Source organism: Eleutherodactylus coqui, chromosome 1 (assembly GCF_035609145.1).
Source record: "Eleutherodactylus coqui strain aEleCoq1 chromosome 1, aEleCoq1.hap1, whole genome shotgun sequence".
Lineage (NCBI taxonomy): Eukaryota > Metazoa > Chordata > Amphibia > Anura > Eleutherodactylidae > Eleutherodactylus > Eleutherodactylus coqui.
Genome location: NC_089837.1, coordinates 13,767,746 through 13,789,530, shown reverse-complemented (window position 1 = coordinate 13,789,530; position 21,785 = coordinate 13,767,746). Strand labels below are relative to the sequence as shown.

The window sequence follows — 21,785 nt, the reverse complement described above, 5'->3', positions numbered from 1 at the left end:
TTACAGGGAACAATTTTGCAGGTGATCAACATCAACTATATTTTTTATGCATGAAATGAATGAAAAACAATAAGCAAATAAATTATCATTTAGCATTTAGTCATTGTCCATGTTTACACTGAAGCATTTTTGGTAATTCAATAATTGTTTGAACAATAATCGTTTCATGTAAAAGCGCCCTCAGCTTGTGAATTATGTCGCTCAAGCGATTCTTGAGCGATAATCGTTTTGAGCGGTCACCTTGCGCTGCTAGCGGAGGATGCAGAAGACAAGCGGGGTGTCCCAGCTTGTCTTCTGCATCTAGCTGTTCCTGCTCCAAGTGCCCAGCTGTTATACAGAAGACAAGCGGGGTGTCCACATATAAACACTCTCATCTGAATGAGCCCTTAGACTGTAAAGAGAGAAGAACGCTAAATACTGTATCCCCTAAAAGACAGTTTTATTTTACTGGGCTGGATATTTTATGGGACAGCCCATAGTTCCTGGGATTGCCCTGAGATGCTGGCAGTGTGGTCACAGGTCTTCTCTAACAGATGCACGTGCGTTTTTTATGCTCCAGCTTTTAGCAGCTGCCACACTAAAAAATATACCAAATGCATTTAACAGATAAAAAACACAAATCAAATAAAATAAAGTACACCTTGTGGGACAAAAAGATAAACAAAGCCTGCAGATCCTGCACTATATGGGGGAAGTATGTTGTAAATCTTATATTGTGGTCTTCCTAATGTGTTTTAGTAAAATAGCTGTTCATGAATATTCATTAGGGGTTATGTCCCAGGCTTCTCCGCTTACATAACATCAATTTTCTCTATGTGTTGACTGCTGAAACCGGAAAACCTGTTATCACCTGGAGAAGTTGTGAATTCCAAAGGATTAAGCTGTCATTAATGGTGAACTGCCGATGACCATTGTCTTCATGGAAGTGTCCGACTAGATGTTTCTCCACAGTACCGTTAGAATGTACATTATAATTTACCAGATCAAATCTTACAGGACCATTTCCTTTATCATCCAGGTAAATCAATTCTCCCCCAGGAGTCATAAAATTAATTCCCTTCATATAACGATTCAACTACAAAGAATAAATGAGATGAAGGGCTGGTTCAAACTTTAGAAAGAGAAAATCTAGAAACTAAATGTGATCAAAATCCACATTTATCATCATGCAAGATGTGAAATATACAGACAGAGAAACCTACATGAAGGACTTCTTATTAACACTAAATGTTTGGTTCTCAGTTACAGTGAATATCTGATTGTAAACAACTTTCCATAAATCAGTATTACAGGGAAATATGAAAAACAGCTTTGCAATACACCTTATTACAGAAGGATGCCTTTATCTCCACTTATTAGACACCTCTCCTCTCCCCTTGCCTCCTTAACTGCTTAGGCTCTCCGAATTCACTGACCAAATCCCTAACCAGAGAGGAGACAGCTGATCAGCTTCACTGAGACCTCAGATTGCATGCTGCAATTGAAGGCTATGGAGAAAAAACAGAGAGCAGAAAGCAGGAGTGAAGTATGACAGAGAGACATACAGATTCATTGCTGCTGCAGCTTCTATTTTATCACCTCTGCTCTGGATTCACAGTCATACTGCTCAGTACTGCTGTATAATGTCCTCCATGCTACTGCTTCTCATGATGTGTTGCAGAGATAGGGAGCCAGGATATATTCCTTTTGCTCACTGAATGAAGTTGGAGCATGTAAGTTGTTCATAGATGAATGGTGGTCTGAAAGTTGTTCATAGATATTTCGCAGCCAACTGTGAACCTGCGTAAAAGTACACTTAATTTTATCCCCATCTCTTTTTTTATTTTGCTGCTGAATCGATAAGTGACTGGGGTTTATTAAAATAGTTGAGATTAATGTTTTTTAATGGAATCTGTTATTTACTATTATTCCTGTAAGCTAAGCCTATGAACTGAAAGTTTGTGACTAGAGATGAGCGAGCACCAAAATGCTCGAGTGCTCGTTACTCGAGATGAGCTTTTTGTAATGCACGAGAGCTTGTTTCAAGTAACAAACCCCATTGAAGTCAATGGGAGCCTCGAGCATTTTTGAATGGAGCCTCGGCTGCAGCCGGCAGCTCTATTAAAAACAATGGTCTGCCGACACCCCTAAATTGTTTTTCATGGAAGGGCTTAACATATAAGCCATAATTTTAATATAATAACAATAATTTTAGTGTAAAAAAAAGGAGGAAATTAAAAAAAAAACATACCTCTCCACTGCTGCCGTGTCCCCCACGGGGATGCAGAACATATCTGCCGCATGTAGCAGATGTTTCCTTCATTCCCGCTGGTAAAAAGAATTCCATGCTGCTGCACCTGCCACATCTGTGACAGATGCAGCAGAGGAATTCTTCAATTCCCTACCGCAGCTGTTACACATGACAGCTGTGGTAGAGGATTTGGCTGACGGTTCCTTGTCATTGGATTTCTGGGAAGGCCTTTAAATATTAGCCCTTCCCTGAAAAAACAGTAAAACTAAAAAACAAAAACAATACATACTTAGCTCTTTTCAGCTGCCGGGGCTCAGCCATGTCTTCTCTCCGCTGTCCCCAGATCTGTAGTGCTGATCCATCAGACGGCGGGTATTTAAAAACCCAGCCTGCTGAAAGAGCTGATCTTGATTGGCTGAGGCACTCAGCCAATTATAGGCAGCACTCGCTGAATGAATGACAGGCGAGAGCTGCCTGTGATTGGCTGAGCACAGAGCTGTCTGTTATTTTAAGCAGGGTCATCTAGGGAACAGGGTTTTTTGCAGACAAAGCTTCTTTAAATGAGTTGTCCAGTTGTAAAATATTTATAGTCTTTACTCAGGACAAATCATCAACAGTAGATTGGCGAGTTCGCCAGGTCAATTCCCTCATGCACTGAATTGGTTTCTGCAGGAAGGAGACAGCTCTGTTCTTACTGCAGTGGTCAGGCTTTTTATTGCAAACCTAATTTCTATTGAAATGAAAGGTAACTTTGCCCGCAATACCAAACCAGATCACTTCTATAAGAACGGAGCTGTCTATTTCCTGCAGAAATCATCTCAGTGTATGAGTGGACAACCCCTTTAGGGCCACGCCTATTCCAGCATTATCAACCTCAGGAATCTATTGTTTCTTTCTCATCCCATTCTGAGGGCTGTGCTTGTATTTTTTTCCTATATCAGCTGTGCGAGAGCTTGTTCTTAGCATGGTAACATATGCTTTTAAAAGGCAAAGATTTGGAACGTTTATGACGTGGTGTTTTTGTTTATAACTAGAGATGAGTGAACGTACTCATCCGAGCTTTATGCTCGTTCGAGTATTAGGGTACTCGAGATGCTCGTTACTCGAGACGAACACCATGCGGTACTCGAGTCAATTCCATTTCCTTCCCTGCATGTTTTGTGCCATTTTCTGGCCAATAGACATGTGGGGAAGGCATTACAACTTCCTCCTGTGATGTTCCAGCCCTATCCCACCCCCCTGCAGTGAGTGGCTGGTGAGATCAAGTAACCGCCGAGTATATAAAGCGGTCCCGCCCGCGGCTCACCACAGACACACGCTGGCAGAAATTAGGGAGAGTGCTGTTCGTGCTATAGGGAGAGTGTTGGCGTCCTCAAGAACCCCAACGGTCCTTCTTAGAGCCACATCTTACCGTGTGCATTACTGTTGTGGCAGCTGGGAGCAGTTTTGCACTTTTTTTTTTCATCTTGGGCTGTGCAGACTATTGTGTTCTCAGTCTGCAGCCAATTAAACAGATTATAGGGGCAGTACTGGTCAGGCTTGGACAGTGGTAGTGTATAATCCTAACAAGTACCTCAAAAAAGCTCCTCCTTAGGGCTACCTGTGACCGTGTGCATTACTGTTGTAGTGGCTCACTATTAGCCGGCTAGGCCTTTCTGCTGCCCAGCGTATAATTTTTTCGGCCTACACTGTGCGTTACATAACCGCTGTGACCCTCCAAGTGCACGCCAATAATTGCCTAATTTTTTACACCGCTCTGTGCGTCCCGTCAACGTCACGCACAGCGTACGACCACAGCCGCCGATAGAGGGAAAGACATATACACGCTATCTAGGCTGCTGTTTTTTGTTTTTTTTTTAATCTGAAAAAAAACTCCTCCTTAGGGCTACTTGTGAGTGTGTGCTTTACTGTTGTAGTGGCTAACTATTAGCCAGCTAGCCTCAGCCAACATGTATTTCCTCTCCCGTAACCTCAGCTATCCGGGGCACTGCAATGGGATTTCTTTATGTACCGTCTGTGTGTTCCTGATAGCCACCTATGCTGTGGGTGCACACAGATTTGCCATAGCGGAGTTGTACCTATCTGTCCCCAAAACACTGACAGACTTGGGTAGGGTGCAGAGTGCAGATGGTTTACCCTTTGCGTTGTCGATGAGGTATCCGACACCCAAACAGAATGAGTAGTGTGTGGACACATAGAGTCCCCATTGCTATGTCACTCGCAGCACCTTGGGCCACACAAAGTGTTTGCTGGGACAGAGGCTGACCCAGGGCCCGCTCACATACTTCCCACACCGAGTATTGCTGCATTGTGGAGATGTGTAGAAGTGCTGGGCTGGCAGCGGAGTCCCCTTTATTCCCACGTTTGCAGCTCTTGACGGAGGTGGCATAGGATTCGAATGAAGGTGGAACGTCAATCTATTATCAATTCTCAACAGTATTGTGGGCTATCGCCCACACTTTCAAAGAGGGTCGCTGCCTGGCCCTGCCAATCCTCTGCAGTGTGTGCCTCTGGTTCCTCCTCATGGCAGACGCACTTATAAATAGACATGAGGGTGGTGTGGCTATGAGGCCAGCGTGTGGCATGAGGGCAGCTGAAGGCTGCACAGGGGTACTTTTGTGTGCGCTGCAGATGCAGGGCCGTGTATGTGTGTGTGTGTGTGGGGGGGGGGGAGTTGGGAAGCATGTAACCCAGGAGAAGAGGCAGTGGTGTGTTCCGCAGGCAGTGATTGTGCTTGGTTGGAGGTAGTGTGGTGCTTAGCTAAGGTGTGCCTTGCTAATGAGGGTTTGTCCAAAGTTAAAATTGTTAGGGGGTGCCCACTCTTGCCACTTAATAGTGAGACCTGGGAACCTCAGATGCAGCCCTGCATGTTGCCCCTCGCCTGCCCTATCCGTTTCTGTATCGTTTCCATCACTTTCGTAGGTTTTGCAGATTTGCACAAATGAAAACCTTAGCGGAGAATCGGTCATATACAAAAATGCTTGACTCGTCCATTGACTTCAATGGGGTTCGTTACTCGAAACGAACCCTCGAGCATCACGGAAAGCTCGACTCGAGCAACGAGCACCCGAGCATTTTGATGCTCGCTCATCTCTATTTATAACTTTTTTGAAAGGGAATACAAAAGTAAAAAAAAGTTACTTGGTAGAGATGAGCAAGCGTACTCGATTCGGGTGTTTTTGCACTCGAGCACCGCTTTTTCCGAGTAACTGACTACTCGGAGGAAAAGATTCGGGGGCGCTGGGGGGCGGCGTGGTGGAACGGTGCATAGCAGTGGGGAACAGGGGGGAGCTCTCTCTCTTCCCCCCCCCCCACTCCCCTATGCAATCCCGCTCACCCCTGGCACCCCCTGAATCTTTTCGTCCGAGTAGTCAGTTACTCAGAAAAAGCAGTGCTCAAGTGCAAAAACACCCGAACTGAGTACGCTCGCTCATCTCTATTACTTGGTTTTTAGGTGAGCTGAAACCAAGCAACTCAGATGAATAAGCGATTCTCACTCACTTGCCCTCAGAGTTATAGAATCCTACAATGTTAGAGTTGAAGGTAACCTTCAGGGTCATCTTGTCCAACCCCCTGCTCAGTGCAGGATCACCAAATCATCCCAGACAGATATTTTTCTAGTTTTTGTTTGCACACTTCCATTGAAGGAAAACTCCCTACCTCCTGTGTTAACCTGTTCCACTCATTGATCCCCCTCACTATCTTATATCTAATCTGCGTCTCCTCCCTTTCAGTTTCATCCCATTGCTTCTAGTGTTTCCTTTTACAGATGAGAATAGGGCTGATCCCTCTGCACTGTGACAGCCCTTCAGATATCTGTAGACAGCTATTAAGTCTCCTCTCAGCCTTCTCTTCTGCAAGCTAAACATTCCCAGATGCTTTAACCGTTCCTCATAGGACATGATTTGCAGACTACTCACCAACTTGGTAACTCTTCTCTGAACTTGCTTCAGTTTGTCTATGTCTTTTTTAAAGTAGGGTGCCCAGAACTGGACCCAGTATTCCAGATGAGGTCTGACTAAGGAAGAGTAGAGGAGGATAATTACCTCACGTGACCTAGACTCTGTTTCTCTTAATACATCACAGAATCGTGTTTGCCTTTTTTGGCTGCTGCATCACATTGTTGATTCATGTTCAGTCTATGACCTATTAGTATACCCAAGTCTTTTTTCACATATGCTGCTGCTTAGTCAAATTCCTCCCATTCTGTATGGTTTTTTTTTAATTTTTCTTGCCCAGATGTAGGACTTTGCATTTCTCCTTGTTAAATACTATTCTGTTAGTCGCTGCCCACTGTTCAAGCTTTTCTAGATCTTTTTGAATACTCTCTCTCTTCTCCAGTGTTAGCTATTGCTCCTAGCTTTGCGTCTTCTAAAAATTTGATTAGTTTCCCAACAATGGCCTCCTCCAGATCATTTATAAAAATGTTGACCAACACTGGGCCTAGGACAGAGCCTTGTGGTTCCCCACGTGATACATTCTTCAACTTGGATGTGCAGCCATTTATGACCACACTTTGAGTACGATCACTCAGCCTGTTGGGTCCTGTGTTTATGCTGGACAACAGTCATCCATAATTACTTTTGTGAGATATTTCTCAACCGACTGTTAACCTGTGTAAAAGAACATACCCTTAATTTTATTCTAATCTCTTTTTTTGCTGCTGGATGGGTAATGGACTAGGCTTTTCTACCCCTGCTGTTTTTGTTTATTTTATTTTTCTGTAGTTCTTTTATTTATGATCACAAGGTGTACTGTTGCTTCAAGAGGCAGTTGTGGGGTGGAGGAGTACAGTAGTCCTCTGCTGACAGGAAATGAATGAGGTTTCCTGCCTATCCCATGAAGGCCAAAAGCCAGAAGTGAAGTGATTGTAGGATTGTTGGTGTCTCAGTCCAAGCAGATTTGAAAAAAATGGGAAAGCGCCAAAGGGGATATTTTTTGTTGTGAAGACTTTACTTACGTCTTCCTGTGCGGGTGATCTGGGCATGTGTGCTGGTGTGCGGACAGCAGAAGCATGTCCAGATAATTTGATAGTGTATTTTATATTAAAAAAAAACATATATATATATATATATATATATATATTTATAATGTTTGTAATGCTTGATAAAGGCGCCATATGTGCGCAGAAACGCGTTGCATTGTCCTAGCTGGGAGCTTGGCTTGAATCACTCAGCCTTTTTTTTTGGTTTCCCTCAGTATGGGGTAATAAATAATTTCTTTGACATAAGAGTTGGAGAGCGCAGAGGTTTTTTCTGCTCTAGCAGCAATTTTCTTCTACCTTCTCCATCACTCCAAGCAGATAGTCTGCTACCACATGGCCCAACACCCCAGCTCTGCATTCATATGGGAGACATGAACACCTCTACAAGGGGACTGTTTATTTAACTGGAATAATGCTGAACAAAAGAACGCTGTCTGGATCGCTGAACACCTCATCTCTGCTGCTTTACTAAATGCTGCTGAGCCTCAAGTGAAGTTACCTGAAGTATTGTTTGTTGTTTCGTTAACATTACAACTCGAATGGAGCACAACTCGCATTCAGGGTTGAGTTACTATTTGCCTTCATTATCTTCATTAAAAGTTTCTTCAGCATTGTAGTGTGTGGTGTCTGCCTGTATGTCCTTTGACCTCTGGCCTGCATGCCCCTTACTTGGGAGGCTCCTGGGAACAAGAACCAGCAAACAGTCCAATAACTCTGTTTTCCTGTCCTGTGGCCTGTTGCTCACACTACCACCCCCAGCTGGTTGGCCATAACCTCCTTCACATGAGTAGCACTTTGTGATCTCATTGCTTGTGGTACCTATTATATAATAAATTGAGCTACTCCACTCTATCAAATTATTGTGGTGCCATTTTCATTAAGAACTGTGATTTAGAAGGTGCCAGGAGTGATATTGGTTCCTTATGGTTGCAGCTGAAGCAAACCAGGGGATCTCGGTTGCCCTCCTGTCTGGATCCTGCAGGTACACTGGGCATTGATAGATATACCTGTTACTGTGCAGGATCAGCATCCGCCTCCAACTGATATCTCCATCACTTGCCACAAAAGGGTTAAATATAAATAATTAATATTGATATAGTCTCCAAACTGGAGCTCTCACCTTCCAGGAATCTTTTTCCCTTTGGATATTAAATAATTCGGTATGTTCCTGTCTTTTATCTAGGTATATCAGATGATGTAAGGCATGAGCCACAATATACACTGCAGAGTACACACTGAATGTGTATCGGAAATTGTCCACATCATACAGAGAGCGATCTGCATTACCGAGAACATCACTTTCATCACATGGCCTCCACAAGACCTCAGTTCCAACACAACAAGAAAAATACTCTTTCCATACATCAAACATTAACTCAGCCTCTGGATATTTTAGAGGACCGGCTGTCAGTAAATGTTCCTTTAATCCTGGGATTCTTCCTTCATGAACAGCGAGCTGGAAAGATCTATGAAATGTAGTGAATTCAGTTAATGCTTTTAGAACAATAGATGAGAGTATGATTGCAACTTTCCTGGCATTGAAGAAGTGAGACAATATAAAGTTCAATATACATAAGCCATGTGAGGAACCAACAAACAAAATAATGTCACAATGAATCTTCGTGATCTGATGCATCAACTTCCTGTAGGCCACGGAGGAGACAATATAATGATCATTACTGACAGGTTCTGTATAAGCTACACAGATGCCGCTCCGTGTTATCACGTTGTACAGCTCCATGCCGGATCGTCGGCTGCTCTCATCGTCTACCGTCACCATCCCCACCCAGCTCCAGCCAAAATGCTTCAGTAGCAGAACAACAGCTTCATACTGAGCCGACTCTTCAGGAACTGTGCGATAGAAATAAGGGAACTGGAGCTTGTTGGTAAATGCAGGATCCATCGCTCCGTAGCTGATCTGTCGGGAGAACATCAAACCACCAGGAAATCTCAACTTCAATTTGAATAATAAAATCATAATCCAGATTATTTAGGAAACGTATTTCCCTGATCAACAGTCCCTGTATGTACAGTAAATTCTCCCTTACTGTGGTCATGCAGTTTGGTAATGGAGCACTAGGGACCCCATTCTAACAATTGCTGAGGATCCCATATTTCAGAACTAACATGTTTCATGTACCTGATGACTAGGTGATAGATATTTCCTTTTTTGGGAAAATTCTATAAATGCCATCATCTCATACTAGCTGATATACCCGGCTTCGCCCGAGTTAACTTGGTACTGGTGTTTATCTGGTGTTCACACGGAAAATCTTATGAAGTCGTGGTTACTTTACTGAGATACCGAGGAAAAAAATATGTTCAACATTTTGCATGGTTCTTTGCATTACCCAGGAAACACCACGTGGAGGTAACCATGCAATGTTTCCTTTATATAAAATGACATCAGGAAGTCAGAGAATTAGATTACATACGTAAAATTTGGATGCTAATTCTTTTACGCTTAAAATTGAATAATCGAGTTGGGACCCCTTTACTTTTCCTAATTATTACATAATCAATGCTCGTGCCAAATTTTAAGTTTCTATGACATCAGTAAGTGAGAGAATTAGATTCCGTACGTAAAATTTGGATGCTAATTTTTTTGCACTTAGAATTGAATAATCGAGTTGGGACCCAATAACTTTTCCTATTTATGACGTAATCTATGCTTGTACCGAATTTCATGTTTCTACGACATCGGGAAGTGAGAGAATTAGATTACGTATGTAAAATTTGGACGCTAATTCTTTTGCACTAGAATTTAATAATCGAGTTGGGACCCAATTACTTTTCCTATTTTGGACATCATCTATGCTTGTGCCAAATTTAATGTTTCTACGACATCGGGAAGTTGGGGAATTAGTGGCGAGTCAGTCAGTGAGTGAGTGAGTCAGTGAGGGCTTTCACCTTTATATATATAGAAGACTAGCTGATGTACCCGGCTTCGCCCGAGTTAATTTGGCACTGGTGTTTATCTGGTGTTCACACGGAAAGTCTTATGAAGTCGTGGTTACTTTAGAGATACTGAGGAAAAACATATGTTCACCATTTTGCATATTTCTCTGCGTTACCAAGGAAACACCAGGTGGAGGCAACCATGCGATGTTTCCTTTATATAAAATGACATCAGGAAGTGGGAGAATTAGATGACGTACATAAAATTTGGACACTAATTGTTTTGCGCTTAGAATTAAATAATGGAGTTGGGCCTCATTAGCTTTTCCTATTCATGACATAATCAATGCTCGTGCCAAATTTCCCGTTTCTATGACACCGGAAAGTGAGAAAATTACATTCTGCACGTAAAATTTGGACGCTAATTCTTTTGGGCATAGAATTGAATAATCGAGTTGGGACCCATTAGCTTTTCCTATTTATGACATAATCAATGCTCCTGCCAAATTTCCTGTTTTTATGACACCGCAAGTGAGAAAATTACATTCCGCACGTAAAATTTGGACGCTAATTCATTGGCGCATAGAATTGAATAATGGAGTTGCGACCCATTAGCTTATTCTATTTATGACATAATCAATGCTCCTGCCAAATTTCGAGTTTCTATGACACTGGAAAGTGAATTAGATTCCGTACGTAAAATTTGGACGCTAATTATTTTACACATAGAATTGAATAATCGAGTTGGGACCCATTAGCTTTTCCTATTTATGACATAATCAATGCTCGTGCCAAATTCCCCTGATTCTATGACACCGGAAAGTGAAAAAATTACATTCCGCACATAAAATTTCGACGCCAATTCTTTTGCGCTAGAATTGAATAATTGAGTTGGGACCCATTAACTTTTCCTATTTATGACATATTCAATGCGCTTGCCAAATTTGAAGTTTCTATGACATTGTGAAGTGAGAGATTTAGATTATGTACGTTAAATTTCGACGCTAATTCTTTTGCGCATAGAATTGAATAATCGAGTTGGGACCCATTAACTTTTCCTATTTTGGAGATAAGCTATGCTTGTGGGAAATTTCTTGTTTCTACGACATTGGGAAGTTGGAGAACTTTTGGCGAGTCAGTCAGTAAGTGAGTCAGTGAGGGCTTTCGTCTTCTATATATATAAAACTAGCTGATATACCCGGCTTCGCCCGAGTTAATTTGGTACTGGTGTTTATCTGGTGTTCACACGGAAAATCTTATGAAGTCGTGGTTACTTTACAGATACCGAGAAAAAAATATGTTCACCATTTTGCATGGTTTTTTGCATTACCCAGGAAACACCACGTGGAGGCAACCATGCAACGTTTCCTGTATATAAAATGACATCGGGAAGTGAGAGAATTAGATTCCGTAAGTAAAATTTGGACGCTAATTCTTTTGCGCTTAGAATTGAATAATTGAGTTGGGACCCATTTACTTTTCCAATTTATGACATTATCAATGCCTGTGCCAAATTTGAAGTTTCTATGACACCGGGAAGTAAAAGAATTAGATTCCGTAAGTAAAATTTGGACGCTAATTCTTTTGCGCTTAGAATTGAATAATTGAGTTGGGACCCATTTACTTTTCCAATTTATGACATTATCAATGCCTGTGCCAAATTTGAAGTTTCTATGACACCGGGAAGTAAAAGAATTAGATTCCGTACGTAAAATTTGATCGCTAATTGTTTTGCGCTTAGAAGTGAGTAATCGAGTTGGGACCCATTAGCTTCTCCTATTTATGATATAATCAATGCCCGTGCAAAATTACACGTTTCTATGACATCAGGAAGTGAAAGAATTAGATTCCGTACATAAAATGTGGATGCTAATTCTTTTGCGCTTAGAACTGAATAATCGAGTTGGGACCTATTAGCTTTTCATACTTATGACACAATCAATGCCCGTGCCAAATCTCAAGTTTCTATTACACCAAGAAGTGAGAGAATTAGATTTCGTACATAAAATGTGGACGCTAATTCTTTTGCGCTTAGAATTGAATAATCAAGTTGGGACCCATTTACTTTGCCAATTTATGACATAATCAATGCTTGTGCCAAATTTCAAACTTCTATGTCATTGGGAAGTGCAAGAATTAGATTACTTACGTAAAATTTGGACGCTAATTCTTTGGCGCTTAGAGTTGAATAATCGAGTTGGGACCCATTAGCTTTTCCTATTTATGACATAACCAATGCCCGTTCCAAATTTCATGTTTCTATGACATTGGAAAGTGAGGGAATTACATTCCATACGTAAAATTTGGACGCTAATTCTTTTGCGCTTAAAATTGAATAATCGAGTTGGGACCCATTAGCTTTTCCTATTTATGATATAATCAATGCCCGTGCCAAATTTCACGTTTCTATGACACCGGAAAGTGAGAGGATTAGATTTCGTACATAAAATTTGGACGCTAATTCTTTTGCGCTTAGAATTGAATAATCGAGTTGGGACCTATTAACTTTTCATATTTATGACACAATCAATGCTTGTGCCAAATCTTAAGTTTCTATTACACCAAGAAGTGAGAGAATTAGATTTTGTACGTAAAATTTGGACGCTAATTCTTTTGCGCTTAGAATTGAACAAGCGAGTTGGGACCCATTAGCTTTTCCTATTTATGACATATTCAATGCCCTTGCCAAATTTCACGTTTCTACGACACGGGAAAGTGAGAGAATTACATTCCGTATGTAAAATTTGGACGCTAGGTCTTTTGTGCATAGAATTGAATAATCGAGTTGGGACCTATTAACTTTTCCTATTTATGACATGATCAATGCTCGTGCCAAATTTTAAGTGAGAGAATTAGATTACGTACATAAAATTTGGACGCTAATTCTTTTGCGCATAGAATTGAATACTCATGTTGGGACCCATTAACTTTTCCTATTTATGACATAATCAATGCCCGTGCCAAATTTCGAGTTTCTATGACACCGGAAAGTGAGAGAATTAGATTCTGTACGTAAAATTTGGACGCTAATTCTTTTGTGCTTAGAATTATATAATCGAGCTTGGACCCATTAGCTTTTCCTATTTATGACATAACCAATGCCCGTTCCAAATTTCATGTTTCTACGATATCGGGAAGTTGGAGAATTTTTGGCGAGTCAGTCAGTGAGTGAGTGAGTCAGTCAGTCAGTGAGTGAGTCAGTGAGGACTTTCGTCTTCTATATATATAAAATTGAATGTATGTCTGTCTGTGTGTGTCTGTCTGTTTGTCCTTTATGCGCTACTACGCCATTCATCCGATCGCCATGAAACTTTGGGAAGTTGTTAAGTACACTCCTGGGAAGATTATAGGCATAGTACATTTATGCTACGATAAATGGCGCGCGTGCGAGCGTCGACAGTTACGCCCCCACACGTAGATCGTTCGATTTCCATCATTGCCACTAATTCTCTCACTTCCCGATGTTGCAGAAACATGAAATTTGGCAGGAGCATTGATTATGTCATAAATAGGAAAAGCTAATGGGTCCCAACTCGATAATTTATTTCTTTGCGCAAAAGAATTAGCGTCCAAATTTTACGTACGGAATCTAATTTTCTCGCTTCCCAATGTCGTAGAAACTTGAAATTTGGCACGAGCATTGATTATGTCATAAATAGGAAAAGTTAATGGGTCCCAACTCGATAATTCAATTCTAAGCGCCAAAGAATTAGCGTCCAAATTTTACGTACAGAATTTGCGTGCGTGTCTGTTTGTCCTTTATGCGCTACTACACCATTCATCCGATCGCCATGAAACTTTGAGAAGTCGTTGAGTACACTCCTGGGAAGATTATAGGCATAGTACATTTATACTATGATAAATGGCGCGCATGCGTGCGTCGTCGTCAGTTACGACCCCCCCCCACGTAGATCGTTCGATTTCCATCATTGCCACTAATTCTCTCACTTCCCGATGTTGTAGAAACATGACATTTGGAACGAGCATTGATTATGTCATAAATAGGAAAAGTTTATGGGTCCCAACTCGATTATTCAATTCTATGCGCCAAAGAATTAGCGTCCAAATTTTACGTACGGAATCTAATTTTCTCGCTTCCCAATGTATAGAAACTTGAAATTTCTTCCCAATGTCATAGAAACTTGAAATTTGGCACGAGCATTGATTATGTCATAAATAGGAAAAGTTATTGGGTCCCAACTCGATTATTCAATTGTAAGCGCCAAAGAATTAGTGTCCAAATTTTACGTACGGAATCTAATTTTCTCGCTTCCCAATGTCATAGAAACTTGAAATTTGGCACGAGCATTGATTATGTCTTAATGCATGTCTCAAATCATCATTTCTATGGCAACATGTTAAGAAATTGACTTTGAAAACCAATATGCGTGTTCAACTACAAAATGATGCATCCGCCGAACGTTTCGCAAAACAATTGCTGGGTATTGGAAATGGGAAAATGCCTATCGACAGATCTACACAATGTATCACATTGCCAACAAACTTTGGAAAGATGATATCAACCAAAGACGAATTGATCCAAAAGGTTTTCCCAAGTATCGCGCGGAATTACAAAAATCATCAGTGGCTCAGCGCACGGGCTATATTAGCAGCTACCAACAACGATGTCAATGCCATCAATTTCAGCATTCAAAATGGAATACCAGGCGAAGCGACAACGTATAAATCCATCGATACTGTGATGAATCAAGATGAAGCTGTCAATTACCCAACGGAATTCTTGAATTCACTCGATTTTCCAGGTATGCCACCGCATATTTTAACATTGAAAATAGGCGTGCCTATCATTCTTCTCCGAAACATCCATCCACCACGACTTTGCAACGGTACAAGACTTTCAGTGAAAACGATGATGAACAATGTCATCGTAGCTACAATTTTGAATGGGAAATTCAAAGGGGAAGATGTTCTGTTGCCACGGATTCCAATTATCCCAACAGATATGCCATTTGAATTCAAACGTTTACAGTTTCCCGTGCGACTCGCTTTTGCAATGACCATCAACAGAGCACAAGGACAATCGCTGCAAGTGTGTGGGCTAGATTTGGAGAATCCGTGCTTCTCACATGGACAACTGTATGTGGCCAGCTCACGCGTCGGAAAACCTCCGGATTTATTCGTGTACGCACCAGACGGAAAAACAAAAAATATTGTGTATCCACAAGCACTTGATTAAATACATAGAATTAAAACAACATAAGACACAATGTAAATTCAACGTTATAAGAACGAGTTTTCTTGATCTTCCTTTCTTCTGATGTTGCAGCAACGCGCGACGGGTAATCTAGTCTATATATGTAAAATTGAATGTATGTCTGCGTGTGTGTGTGTGTCTGTCTGTGTGTCTGTCTGTTTGTCCTTTATGCGGTTCTACACCATTCATCCGATCGCCATGAAATTTTGGGAAGTTGTTGAGTACACTCCTGGGAAGATTATAGGCATAGTACATTTATGCTACGATTAATGGCGCGCGCGCGTGCGTGCGCCGTCGACAGTTACGACCCCCCCCCCCACGTAGATCGTTCGATTTCCATCATTGCCACTAATTCTCTCACTTCCCGATGTTGTAGAAGCATGAAATTTGGCACGAGCATTGATTATGTCATAAATAGGAAAAGCTAATGGGTCCAAACTCAATTATTCAATTCTAAGCGCCAAAGAATTAGCGTCCAAATTTTACGTACGGAATCGAATTTTCTCGCTTCCCAATGTCATAGAAACTTGAAATTTGGCACAAGCATTGATTATGTTATAAATAGGAAAAGCTAATGGGTCCCAACTCGATTATTCAATTCTATGCGCAAAAGAATTAGCGTCCAAATTTTACGTACGGAATGTAATTTTCTCACTTTCCGGTGTCATAGAAACGTGAGTAAAATTTGGACGCTAATTCTTTGGCGCTTAGAATTGTATAATCGAATTGGGACCCATTAGCGTTTCCTACTCATGACATATTCAATGCTCGTGCCAAATTTCAAGTTTCTATGACATTGGGAAGCGAGTAAATTAGATTCCGTACGTAAAATTGAACGCTAATTCTTTGGCGCTTAGAATTGAATAATCGAGTTGGGACCCATTAGCGTTTCCTACTCATGACATATTCAATGCCCGTGCCAAATTTCAAGTTTCTATGTGAGAAAATTACATTCTGTACGTAAAATTTGGACGCTAATTCTTTGGCGCTTAGAATTGAATAATCGAGTTGGGACCCCTTAGCGTTTCCTACTCATGACATATTCAATGCCCGTGTCAAATTTCAAGTTTCTATGTGAGAAAATTACATTCCGTACACAAAATTTGGACGCTAACTCTTTTGCGCATAGAATTGAATAATCGAGTTGGGACCCATTAGCTTTTCCTATTTATGACATAATCAATGCTCGTGCCAAATTTCAAGTTTCTATGACATTGGGAAGCGAGAAAATTAGATTTGGCACGAGCATTGATTATGTCATAAATAGGAAAAGCTAATGGGTCCCAACTCGATTATTCAATTCCAAGTGCCAAAGAATTAGCGTTCAAATTTTACATACGGAATCTAATTTTCTCGCTTCCCAATGTCATAGAAACTTGAAATTTGGCACGAGCATTGATTATGTCATAAATAGGAAAAGCTAATGCGTCCAAGCTCGATTATTCAATTCTATGCGCAAAAAAATTAGCGTCTAAATTTTACTTACGGAATGTAATTTTCTCACTTTCCGGTATCATAGAAACGTGAAATTTGGCACGAGCATTGATTATGTCATAAATAAGAAAAGCTAATGGGTCCCAACTCGATTATTCAATTCTATGCGCCAAAGAATTAGCGTTCAAATTTTACGTACAGAATGTAATTTTCTCACATAGAAACTTGAAATTTGACACGGGCATTGAATATGTCATAAATAGGAAAAGCTAATGGGTCCCAACTCGATTATTCAATTCTATGCGCAAAAGAATTAGCGTCCAAATTTTACGTACGGAATCTAATTTTCTCACTTCCCAATGTCATAGAAACTCGAAATTTGGCACGAGCATTGATTATGTCATAAATAGGAAAAGCTAATCGGTCCCAACTCGATAATTCAATTCTAGGCGCAAAAGAATTAGTGTCCAAATTTTACGTACGGAATCGAATTCCCTCGCTTCCTAATGTAATAGAAACTCGAAATTTGGCACGAGCATTGATTATGTTATAAATAGGAAAAGCTAATGGGTCCCAACTCGATTATTCAATTCTATGCGCAAAACAATTAGCGTCCAAATTTTACGTATGGAATCTAATTTTCTCACTTTCCGGTATCATAGAAACGTGAAATTTGGCACGAGCATTGATTATGTCATAAATAGGAAAAGCTAATGGGTCCCTACTCGATTATTTAATTCTATGCGCAGAAGAGTTAGCGTGCAAATTTTGCGTACAGAATGTAATTTTCTCACATAGAAATTTGAAATTTGACACGGGCATTGAATATATCATAAATAGGAAAAGCTAATGGGTCCTAACTCGATTATTTAATTCTATGCGCCAAAGAATTAGCGTCCAAATTTTACGTACAGAATGTAATTTTCTCACATAGAAACTTGAAATTTGGCACGGGCATTGAATATGTCATAAATAGGAAACGCTAATGGGTCCCAACTCGATTATTCAATTCTATGCGCAAAAGAATTAGAGTCTAAATTTTACGTACGGAATCGAATTTTCTCGCTTCCCAATGTAATAGAAACTCGAAATTTTGCACGAGCATTGAATATGTCATAAATATGAAAAGTTAATCGGTCCCAACTCGCTTATTCAATTCTATGCACAAAAGAATTAGCGTCCAAACTTTACGTACGGAATCGAATTCTCTCGCTTCCCAATGTAATAGAAACTTGAAATTTGGCACAAGCATTGATTATGTCATATATAGGAAAAGCTAATGGGTCCCAACTCGATTATTTAATTCTAAGCGCCAAAGAATTAGCGTTCAAATTTTTCGTACGGAATCTAATTTTCTCGCTTCCCAATGTCATAGAAACGTGAAATTTGGCACAAGCATTGATTATGTCATAAATAGGAAAAGCTAATGGGTCCCAACTCGATTATTCAATGCTTTGCGCAAAAGAGTTAGCATCCAAATTTTGCGTACGGAATCTAATTTTCTCACATAGAAACTTGAAATTTGACACGGGCATTGAATATGTCATAAATAGGAAAAGCTAATGGGTCCCAACTCGATTATTCAATTCTATGTGCAAAAGAATGAGCGTCCAAATTTTACATACGGAATGTAATTTTCTCACTTTCCGGTGTCATAGAAACGTGAAATTTGGCACGAGCATTGATTATGTCATAAATAGGAAAGGCTAATGGGAAGTTGTTGAGTACACTCCTGGGAAGATTACTGGCATAGTACAACTATCCTACGATAGGTGGGGTGCGTGCGAGTGTCTTCGACAGTTATGCCCCCCCAGACAAAGAACGTTTGATTTCCATCTCAAGCACAAAAACAAAAGGCATTACGAGTAGAGATGAGCGAGCACCAAAATGCTCGGGTGCTCGTTACTCGGGACGAAAATTTTGCGATGCTCGAGGGTTCGTTTCGAATAACGAACCCCATTGAAGTAAATGGGCGACCCGAGCATTTTTGTATATTGCCGATGCTCGCTAAGGTTTCCATTTGTGAAAATCTGGGCAATTCAAGAAAGTGATGGGAACGACACAGCAACGGATAGGGCAGGCGAGGGGCTACATGTTGAGCTGCATCTCAAGTTACCAGGTCCCACTATTAAGCCACAATAGCGGCAAGAGTCGTCCCCCCCCCCCGCCTCCCAACAATTTTTACTTCTGAAAAGCCCTCATTAGCAATGCATACCTTAGCTAAGCACCACACTATCTCCAACAAAGCACAATCACTGCCTGCATAACACTCCGCTGCCACTTCTCCTGGGTTACATGTTGCCACCCCCCCCCCCCCCCGCACGACCCAGTGTCCACAGCGCACACCAAAGTGTCCCTGCGCAGCCTTCAGCTGCCCTCATGCCACGCCACACCCATGTCTATTTATAAGTGCGTCTGCCATGAGGAGGAACTGCAGGCACGTTTACAGTTTCCCGTGCGACTCGCTTTTGCAATGACCATCAACAGAGCACAAGGACAATCGCTGCAAGTGTGTGGGCTAGATTTGGAGAATCCGTGCTTCTCACATGGACAACTGTATGTGGCCAGCTCACGCGTCGGAAAACCTCCGGATTTATTCGTGTACGCACCAGACGGAAAAACAAAAAATATTGTGTATCCACAAGCACTTGATTAAATACATAGAATTAAAACAACATAAGACACAATGTAAATTCAACGTTATAAGAACGAGTTTTCTTGATCTTCCTTTCTTCTGATGTTGCAGCAACGCGCGACGGGTAATCTAGTCTATATATGTAAAATTGAATGTATGTCTGCGTGTGTGTGTGTGTCTGTCTGTGTGTCTGTCTGTTTGTCCTTTATGCGGTTCTACACCATTCATCCGATCGCCATGAAATTTTGGGAAGTTGTTGAGTACACTCCTGGGAAGATTATAGGCATAGTACATTTATGCTACGATTAATGGCGCGCGCGCGTGCGTGCGCCGTCGACAGTTACGACCCCCCCCCCACGTAGATCGTTCGATTTCCATCATTGCCACTAATTCTCTCACTTCCCGATGTTGTAGAAGCATGAAATTTGGCACGAGCATTGATTATGTCATAAATAGGAAAAGCTAATGGGTCCAAACTCAATTATTCAATTCCAAGTGCCAAAGAATTAGCGTTCAAATTTTACATACGGAATCTAATTTTCTCGCTTCCCAATGTCATAGAAACTTGAAATTTGGCACGAGCATTGATTATGTCATAAATAGGAAAAGCTAATGCGTCCAAGCTCGATTATTCAATTCTATGCGCAAAAAAATTAGCGTCTAAATTTTACTTACGGAATGTAATTTTCTCACTTTCCGGTATCATAGAAACGTGAAATTTGGCACGAGCATTGATTATGTCATAAATAGGAAAAGCTAATGGGTCCCAACTCGATTATTCAATTCTATGCGCCAAAGAATTAGCGTTCAAATTTTACGTACAGAATGTAATTTTCTCACATAGAAACTTGAAATTTGACACGGGCATTGAATATGTCATAAATAGGAAACACTAATGGGTCCCAACTCGATTATTCAATTCTATGCGCAAAAGAATTAGCGTCCAAATTTTACGTACGGAATCTAATTTTCTCACTTCCCAATGTCATAGAAACTCGAAATTTGGCACGAGCATTGATTATGTCATAAATAGGAAAAGCTAATCGGTCCCAACTCGATAATTCAATTCTAGGCGCAAAAGAATTAGTGTCCAAATTTTACGTACGGAATCGAATTCCCTCGCTTCCTAATGTAATAGAAACTCGAAATTTGGCACGAGCATTGATTATGTTATAAATAGGAAAAGCTAATGGGTCCCAACTCGATTATTCAATTCTATGCGCAAAACAATTAGCGTCCAAATTTTACGTATGGAATCTAATTTTCTCACTTTCCGGTATCATAGAAACGTGAAATTTGGCACGAGCATTGATTATGTCATAAATAGGAAAAGCTAATGGGTCCCTACTCGATTATTTAATTCTATGCGCAGAAGAGTTAGCGTGCAAATTTTGCGTACAGAATGTAATTTTCTCACATAGAAATTTGAAATTTGACACGGGCATTGAATATATCATAAATAGGAAAAGCTAATGGGTCCTAACTCGATTATTTAATTCTATGCGCCAAAGAATTAGCGTCCAAATTTTACGTACAGAATGTAATTTTCTCACATAGAAACTTGAAATTTGGCACGGGCATTGAATATGTCATAAATAGGAAACGCTAATGGGTCCCAACTCGATTATTCAATTCTATGCGCAAAAGAATTAGAGTCTAAATTTTACGTACGGAATCGAATTTTCTCGCTTCCCAATGTAATAGAAACTCGAAATTTTGCACGAGCATTGAATATGTCATAAATATGAAAAGTTAATCGGTCCCAACTCGCTTATTCAATTCTATGCACAAAAGAATTAGCGTCCAAACTTTACGTACGGAATCGAATTCTCTCGCTTCCCAATGTAATAGAAACTTGAAATTTGGCACAAGCATTGATTATGTCATATATAGGAAAAGCTAATGGGTCCCAACTCGATTATTTAATTCTAAGCGCCAAAGAATTAGCGTTCAAATTTTTCGTACGGAATCTAATTTTCTCGCTTCCCAATGTCATAGAAACGTGAAATTTGGCACAAGCATTGATTATGTCATAAATAGGAAAAGCTAATGGGTCCCAACTCGATTATTCAATGCTTTGCGCAAAAGAGTTAGCATCCAAATTTTGCGTACGGAATCTAATTTTCTCACATAGAAACTTGAAATTTGACACGGGCATTGAATATGTCATAAATAGGAAAAGCTAATGGGTCCCAACTCGATTATTCAATTCTATGTGCAAAAGAATGAGCGTCCAAATTTTACATACGGAATGTAATTTTCTCACTTTCCGGTGTCATAGAAACGTGAAATTTGGCACGAGCATTGATTATGTCATAAATAGGAAAGGCTAATGGGAAGTTGTTGAGTACACTCCTGGGAAGATTACTGGCATAGTACAACTATCCTA

General features: G+C 40.6%; 1 protein-coding gene across 1 annotated transcript in view; it reads right to left on the bottom strand.

The window, feature by feature from the left end:
• Nucleotides 1-21,785, bottom strand: part of LOC136625968 (vomeronasal type-2 receptor 26-like) — a 64,130-nt gene that overhangs the window by 2,176 nt on the left and 40,169 nt on the right. Inside the window, exons 4-5 of the mRNA XM_066601025.1 lie at nt 8,335-9,168; nt 851-1,075 (exon numbers count right to left, since the gene is read on the bottom strand). Coding sequence (XP_066457122.1) covers nt 851-1,075; nt 8,335-9,168 — 1,059 coding nt within the window. The remainder of the gene's footprint in view (nt 1-850; nt 1,076-8,334; nt 9,169-21,785) is intronic.